Raw genomic sequence first — 8614 nt, forward strand, 5'->3', positions numbered from 1 at the left:
TAAATTGCACAGTATTATCCTAAGAACTAAATACAACAAATAATCAATGACTATGAAATGTTCATGTAGTATGCTATATGTAATAAAAGTATCATATTAGAAACAAACTGGATACAGGATAACATGAAGTAGAGTCAGTGAGAGACACTCACCATTACAGATAGTCACCAACAGAAATATAGTTTTTCTTAAGAGTAGTTACTTTTTTACATTAATTGTGTCTTAACACAGCAGGCATACCCATGAGGAAAATAATGCATGAATCAATGACCATTTAAAACTTTTTAATTCCATGTATTTGCAAGGATCATTTTTGACAAGAATTTATTGCTGGAACTAACTCACAGAATTTATAATAAAAAGAAAGACCCAATTCTACCTAAAGCAGTAGCAGATTAAAAAAAGAAAAAAAAAAGGAAAGAATAATAGAGAAATAATATAAAAAGAGAAATAATATATATTAAAAAATCTATTAGCTTCCAATTGCTATGTGTATTTTTACTACAGAGCAGAAAGTAGCTGTATCTTTAGTACTCACATGCCCTGAAATGCCCTGAAAAGGGAAAAAAACCCTACTGTCCTCCCATGAGATGTACAGCTTGGCTTTTAACTTAGGTCCATACATAGATGGATTACATTACTCAACTGTGTACAGTGACAGCAGAGGACAAAATGCTGCTTTGCAGCTGAATGGCATTTTCATTCTTATTCCAAGGTGATACCAGGTATAACAAAGCATGAGGCCATGTTAAATTATAAACGTTTTCTAAAATACATTGCTTGCTTATATATCGTTTACACAGAAACATGAGAAACATGGCAAAAATGCTAGCAAGATAGCATGGTTCTTAACAGAGATGGCATTTCATTTTGTTATTAAAATTTCGAAGTATTCTTCAGAATTCTTTTTTCATTTCTGAACAGTTTCTTATGTATAGATCAACCCAAGAAGAACTTTGAGCAGTACTGCAAATTTAACTGCATCAATATTTTAGTCCAACAGATTGTCCAAACAGTGATTATGATGGTGGGGAGACAATGAAATATAATGGGCAGGCAGAAGTTGTCACTTGCAATTATTGACAAAAAATGTAAAGAACAGCTGCGTCTAAGAAGCCTTGTGGCAGCAATGCTGGACTGCTTCTTATTTTAATGACAGATTTCAGTGTTGTATGCCTGGAGACCAGCGATGGAAAACCCAAGGTAAAAAGTCACTCTTTCTATAGTCGGGCCCTTTTTCAACATGCATGAGGAAACTGGCTGCACTGGTATCCTAAAGGTTCCGTTACCGCCGTAGTCTGCATAGATAGTCTTACCCTCAGCTCTTCCTTGCAGAGGAAGCAAAAGATTTTGAACAGCCTTTTCCTTCCAGATATCTCCTTTCTGCCAGAGGCAATTCAGTTGCTCTTCTGGAAGTGAGCTAAAGAGCTGATCTATTTTGCCTTTGTGAACAAATCTGTTGAGACCAATGCCTTTCCCAAGATAGAAATGAGCCAGAGGTAGCTTGGCATGACGCAGAGTTCCATAGTGCTCTTTGAAAGACTCACATAAACGGGTAACATAGCTTGCCATTTCCTTGGAATCTTCATTTAGTTGTTTTGGATTTTCAGGCCAGAACAAAAAGGAGGCTAGGAAGAAAGGCTCCACACACTGTGAGGACAGTTCTGCTTTCTCTAGAATATTTAGAAGCAGGTTTCTCAGCTTTTTTAAAGGATGCACCTTGATGGATTTAGGTTTAATGCACTTGAGAACAACATTTGCCAAAATCAAATTCTGTTTTTCTTTCAGAGTTGCATCTGGATTCTCCTCACACAAAAATTCATAGGCAGCTACTATGTCTTCTAGGTCTCTGTCAGCATTTTCGCGATTTCTGTGGAGGTATTCCAAAAGTCCAGAAAACGAGTCTGCTTTAGAAGCCACCAGACTGTCCCTGTATGCTTCCCTACGCCGAGCCAAGGTCCACTTTGAGATCTGCTCACTTTTCACTTGCTCAAAACTGGAATCGCAAAATGCTTCTGTGTATTTGGTAAAACATTCTTGAACCCTCTCCAATATTTTTTTTTCTGCAATTTCTCTTTCATTGGTCCGTGTTTTGAAAAAGACAAAGTAATCTTCCATAAAGTCGAGTGCCCTTCTCAAACGCGATTGCAAGTTCTTTAAAAGGCTGGAATGACGTGCAAGGACCTCAGACATTTTGCTCTCTGTGACAGGGATATTTAACTTCTTTCCTGACAGACACATAGCCATTTGTTTTCTGCACCACTGGTCTTTGCTGAACAAAGGAACAAGCTGAAGGGCATCAATAACATAAAGACAAGTTTCTATTTCTCCCAGATAACCAGCAGTGTTGTATGTGTGAAACTTTTTTTTAAGCTTTAGATGTTCCGAAGGTTGTTCCCTGTCTGCATTTTCAGCTTGCTGCTGAGATTCCCTGAAAGCCTGTGCAGCATTCTGAGCAAGCTCCAGGATACAGTCCAGTTCCTCAGCTGTCACGTGCGCGCTCTTTCTCTTCCGCTCAAGCCAATATCTTAGCCTGCTTTTATAGACTTGACCTAGCGTGTTTGATATGTATGAATTGTGTGGGGCTCTTTCTTTGGCTTTTTTGGCCCAGTCCAATGCAGAATCAAAATTCTTTTCTGTAATGTAGAAGTATCTTGCTAAGGCCTGGCAAATGAAAGCATTTTGCTTAAATCTAGTGGATCCTTGTTTCAACACATCTGTCACCTTAACACGCTTCTCTTCACAGTCAATGGCTTCAATTAATGGGGCAAACAATGTGTCTGCCTCATCACCATGGTCCTTACGACGTCTAGTAATCAGCATGGTTTGTATATCACGAATAAGTTTGTCTTCTGCTAATGAAGTCTCATAAAATAAATCCTCTTTTAATAACTGCAAAGTAATTTCACTTTTAGACAAGTCATAGGCTAATTTCAATTCTGTTAGACAGCGAGATGCTATCATGGAGTGAATGATACGCAGACCTCTGTATGTGGTGTATTCTTGTACCTGAGTATATATTAGAATATTGGAACAAATTCCTATCTTTTCTATCAGCTTATCTTTATTGCAGCCCATCTCTCGAGAATTAGTTCCTAAGAATTCTTCACATAGTGATATTGAAATTGTAGATTTACTTACATAAGAGTTTAACAATGCTAAATAGTAAACAAGTTTTGCTTGTTTAGTGGTAGTATCCAGGTTATTCAAAGTATTTTTTACTACTGTTTCAATGTACTGTGGATCAAAGTTTTTCTTCATAATCATAAATGAATAGAAATTGTCAGGATTTGAATGCTGCTCTTCAATATCTTTTAGTTTCTGTTCAAAAGCCCTTTGCTCTTTCGGAGAGAGCAGCTGTTTTAGAGAAATACTGTTCAAGGGATTGATATTTGAATTTTCATCAGGATTCTGAGATCTCATACAATTCAGAATGATCACTAAAGGACCTGCAGAGTGAATGTGTTTTTCTGCTACAGCTTTCTGAATTTCCTTCTGCAGAATATAGATGTTTTCTTGCTCTTCAAAATCATCCACAAGAAGTAACACTGGTGTATAGCCTGTAGAGCTGTTTGTTCCATAGGTGATTAAAGTTGTCAGCTGTGTTTCAAAACCATTTGTTTTGTTTTTCAGAACAGCACATCTGAACTGCTTCCGGAGATCCCAGAGCATGTGCATAGCTAATGTTGTCCCGCCACAGCCTGGGTGGTGGTAAAGGTTGACAATTTCTACAGCTGATTGATTAGTGCACTCAGATGAAGACATAACTAGCTCTTTGAGCTTTCCATAACTGTCTCTTCTGATAAAATCTGACGTATAATTTTCAGAAGAGAAGTAAAAATTCCACCATGACACTTTTCCACCTCGATAAAAATCTTCTTCCCGTTCTTTCCGGAATTTATTAAATTTCTCTGTATCCTTCTCTATTTCCGTGTCTTTGCACTCATTTACACAAAGGATTTCTAATGCTGCCAAGGAGTCTTCTTCCTTCTTTAGAAGAACAGTAGAACCACCAATAGCAGGTAGGAGTCTTACAGAAGACTGTGTCACTGTTTTTAATTTTGTGATGGTACCATTTACCATTTCTAGGGTTAAATTAGAAATACATCTGGCTGAAAGGTCTTCCTTACTAAAGTGCCTAGCACACAGAAGATCTTTCCATCGCTGATAGGTATGTGGGCCAATGCAAATGCAGAGCATGTCTTCTAGTCCCTTTAATTCCTGGTAAAATGTCATAAATGTCTCAGTAAGGAGATCCATGGAATCTTCCACTGTGGAGAACAGAAGAAACACTACTAAAAACTTCCCACTCTGTTTTACATCTTTGTGTAGAAGAAATGAAATCATTTTTCTAACATCAGCAGCCCTATCTTTTTGCCATGAAAGAGGATCTAATGGTGGATGCTTGCCTTCAGAATCTGATCTACCATTGCAGAAAATCCAGTTGGTCTCCTGATGCAGACTTAGCTTTTCAGCTTGTTCAGAAACAGAACCCTCCTTGTTTGTATAATGTTCTGGGAAGTGAATTTTGGCATTTCGATTTTTTTTATAAGTACTGAATACACCATTCACTTCTGATTCAAAATCAAAGTCAAGCACGGCAAACCATTTTATTTCCTGCAAAAAGTCCAAGTGTGCCACTTGACTTGAATGGCACTTGTTTGTTACTAAAATGTAGTAGTCATAATAGGAGTCATCTAGCAAGTCTTTGTTACCAGTGAGCAGACTAGCTAGTTTTCGTCCTTCATTCCCACTCTTCTTTTGCTTTAAGATAAATGCTTCCTCTTGACTTTTACGAGAATTTGCTAAAGATGTCAAGTTAGATTTAAAAAACTCCGATTCTTTTGAATTTTTAATAATATTTTTGGAACTAGCTCCGTCCCGGATGAAGAAAGCTTTGTTCCAGTCCTTACTTTTGTATACATATGTGTCGGTCACGAAATATTTTTTATCACAAAGGCAGTGTTCTGGAACTATATCTATTTCAATGACAAAGGTGTCTGATAGAGTTCCATTTTGTAATAATACTTCCACAAATCTAGGTTGTCTAATGCAAGCTTTTGCAATTTGGGACATCCCCCCAAAATACTTTCCAATGTATTTGTTAAAATGGTCAATATACACTTCTTTGTTGGTAACTTTTATTCCTTCGATTTGCCCATGTGGATTATCATGAACTCCAAAATGGATAGTACCATTTGTGCGAGAGTTCATGCAGGCTGCAGCAAATCTAAAGACTTCGTTGCTAAATTTCATCATAATATCTTCTTCTTTTGCATTATCTGTGTTGGTGAGTAATTTGAACTCATGTGCTGGATCGATGAGATTGAGTGGTCCTGTTTCAGGGAAGTTAAGAATATTATGGTAAATATATCGAGCACCATCACGGAAATTATCAAAAGGATGTGGCATACAGGTCTTTCTGGTTGGGTACTGGTTGCTAGACAGTGCTTTCTCTGAGGCATCCTCTTTAGCATCCGTTGTTTTTTCTGCTTTGTCTTCTAGGGACTCAGTCTTACAATTCTTATTGGAGTTCTGTTTTGCAGTTTCTTTGTCTTCTCCGTTGCCATCAGGATCATGTTTGGTGTCTTCTTGTCTCACAGCTTGGTTTGAACTTTCAGGTAGAATGTTATTCTGTCTCAGGACATGAATAATTCGAAGAGCAGGCCCATGAGTTATGCCCATTTCTACCAGATCACTTTTAGTTAACAGTCTCAAAACAGCACCAGTAACATCTTGGTTAAACAGAGTTTCTGCATGCTTCTTGTCAATCTTAACTTCTTCAACTACCCATTGTCTGACTTGCTCTTTTGTCCAGTTGTCAACATTTTGATACAACTTTGATTTCTCATTTTCTTCAGTGTTGTTATTTTCCATTCTTTAGAGAAAAAAGAAAAAACATCACCAAAAACTTGGTGTTAGTAACATATTAATTGAATAACACATTTTTCCTTGCTGTTATCTACCATTAATTTCTTCATTAGTGTAATCTGCCAAATTGAATGCTAGGTCAGTTGAGCTGGCAAAGTTAAGTGTGAAATTAAATCATGTATAAGGCATTGGCTTTAGATTTTCTTCTAAGATAGAGATTTTATTTTCTTAACTATTTATTTTAAGGTAAAAATTTTCATTTTCTTAAAGAACAGTTTTATTTCAGTCTTGTTTTTAAACCAGGTCTGCAACTGACACTACACAAAAATTGTCACTGAAACCTATTTGCAGTGGTTGGGACATCTATTTGTGGTCATAAGGTTGGTTAGGCGCAAAAACACTTGCAAGCCTTCAAAAGTTTCACAGTTTGGTGGAGAAGCAAAATCAAACACTCATAGAAATCCAGCTTTTTTTCACCCTTATGTGTGGTCAGGTACAGAATCTGAATATGAGTAATACTGTGAAGAGACGGTGGGGAGGAAACATACCCCGGTGCTTACTTTGTTGTTGCTATCTCACAAATGAAAGGAAATCCACTTCCATACTCCATTTCAGAACATTTCACATACATTAAAGTTTCTCAAATTAAACCAAATCAAGTGGTGAAGCAATATTTGCAGAAATGTTTTCTTTTTTTTTTTTTTTTTTCCCCATTTATGTTAGCTTTGCAATGATGAAACCACTTCACCTCAGTAGCATAACTCTGGCCTTCCGCAACATAAACTCCCAAGTGGAAAGGATACTTGCTAGCTGTCCCACATGGTTACTAGATGCAGGGCAGTTGCAGGGTGCTCCAGGGCTTGCTTTCCTGGTGTCTTGCAGGCCATGCAGATGAACTCTGCCTGGCTTGGGAGTCAAACAGAAACCGTGGAATGGGAAAGAGTAGAGCCAAACCCAAGCTAGAGCGTCTTGTGTCCTAACAAGCCACCTCAGCGAGTGCTCTGCGCTATATTGTTGCACTACTGGAGCAGAAGTACTGGAGCTCATCTCTGTCAGTTTACAAAATGCAGACACACTCTTGGTAGTTGATTCATAACCAGGGAGAGGGTTTCATTTAGGAAGCAGAGTCATAAGTATGGACTTCAGGTATCAAGCAAACTTTGACATGCCCCCTCAGCAATATGTTCTGCGAGCTGCGAGCAATATGTAACTGCGAGCTGGGGTTGCTAGCTGCTGTGTTGTCTGAAAGTGTCACTTTCAAAATTGAGGTGCATAAAACCTGAAGGTCAGTGCAAGTTAGCTCCCTGATTGCAGTCACTTTTGAAAATCCCACCTCCCAGCTCAAAGTATCCTACCATACTGGCAATGAGCCACTCTGTTTCCCTCTCTCAAAGCACAACAGGAGTTACACTGGGCTGATCCTGTCCATAGTGAGATCTTAATACCCAATCCTTGCTATCAGCCCTATCAGAAATGATGGAAGTGCTCCTCTGACATGGGACCTGTTCCACCAGGAGCACCAGCAGCCTTGTCCTGTGCCGAGTCCACAGTCCCCCACCACATCCGTGCCTGTTTCCTTCCCGCGACTGCTCCCCCTGCTCTTGGCACTGCTGCTGCCACTGCCAGCCTTGCCAACGTGCTGCTGTCAGCTCTAAGTCTGTGTCACAGCAGAAGAAAAGATGGTGGCACGATTAGCAATGATGGTGCAAGAGCATAAGCAACTCAACAAGCACTGCCGGTAGAAATAGCTTTTCCTAAAAGTGAACTTTAAGACCTGCAGCATGCATTGGCCTGACCCATTAATACCTGAATGCACCAGAAAATGAGCCGTGCCCTTGCCTTGCTGTGCATGCAGTCTCTGAAGCAGTGATGTGTTTGAGTCTCATAACTATGGAGGTTGGGGATCAAGTAGCAAAAATTAGATCTTGTAATGTGCCACTGAGCTAAAGAAAGCAGCATCACTGCATCTGCAAACACCTGAATAGGTAAATGTACCTTGAGGGAACCAGGTGATCTGCAGAAGGTTTATTCTACTGCAAATCACCTCAGTTTTTTCAGTACAATGGGTAAACATTAGACAAGTGCTCAGTTAACATATCTACTCTTCAGTGTAGGGGGAAAGCATGAAAACAGGGATTAATGGAATAATATTTTTTTTGATTGCTTGAAGTTTTGATGTTTTGTGTCTTAGTGAAGCTTGTCCAGTGCATAGCAGACAGAATTAGAACTTTGCTTAATCTCTAAGCCAGGGAGAAAAGCATCTTGCAACTCACTTGGTTTGAGTAAAAGAGGACTTTTTGCACCCCTCCTCCCCCCGCCAAAAAAAAAAGAAACTTGGAAGAAAGAGGCAAAAAAAAAATTCCTTTAGAAGTACCTTGTTTTGCTTTATCCTTCTGCTTCCTTTGGGAGAATTATATTCATTTATCTGAAATTACTGTGACAGGCATTAGTGGTGCCTGTCTACTCCACCTAAGTTTCTTATTCGGAACCGGGTATTCTGGAGAGTCTTCCAGGAATCTGGAGACTTCTTAGATTTTTCAGTGAAGAATTTTTGTTTCCTGAAAGAAAAGAAGCTTTCAGAATCCAAGGTAGCCTAGCAACATGCCTTCCTCAATCTATCACCTGATTTTCTAAACCACGTATTTAGTGAGAAGTAATGATAAAGATTCCTCATAACCAGTTCTGGAAAACATCTGCCCTTCTAGTTTGGGCCAAGTGGCCTCCAGGTTTCACTAATGATCCA

At 38.9% G+C, this 8614-nt stretch overlaps 1 protein-coding gene across 1 annotated transcript; it reads right to left on the bottom strand.

Moving 5' to 3' along the window:
• Positions 1-1125: 1125 nt before the first annotated feature.
• On the bottom strand, positions 1126-8307 carry LOC104577160 (sterile alpha motif domain-containing protein 9). The gene is made up of 2 exons (XM_088533449.1): positions 8246-8307; positions 1126-5878 (listed from the first exon to the last, which is right to left on the bottom strand). Exon 2 carries the CDS (start codon positions 5875-5877, stop codon positions 1150-1152), a length of 4728 nt encoding a protein of 1575 aa, XP_088389575.1. The 5' UTR covers position 5878; positions 8246-8307; the 3' UTR covers positions 1126-1149.
• Between the last annotated feature and the right edge of the window lie 307 nt (positions 8308-8614).

The sequence above is a fragment of the Tinamus guttatus genome, unplaced genomic scaffold (genome assembly GCF_059628265.1).
Source record: "Tinamus guttatus ecotype Peru unplaced genomic scaffold, ASM5962826v1 Tinamus_guttatus_pri_ptg000503l, whole genome shotgun sequence".
NCBI lineage: Eukaryota > Metazoa > Chordata > Aves > Tinamiformes > Tinamidae > Tinamus > Tinamus guttatus.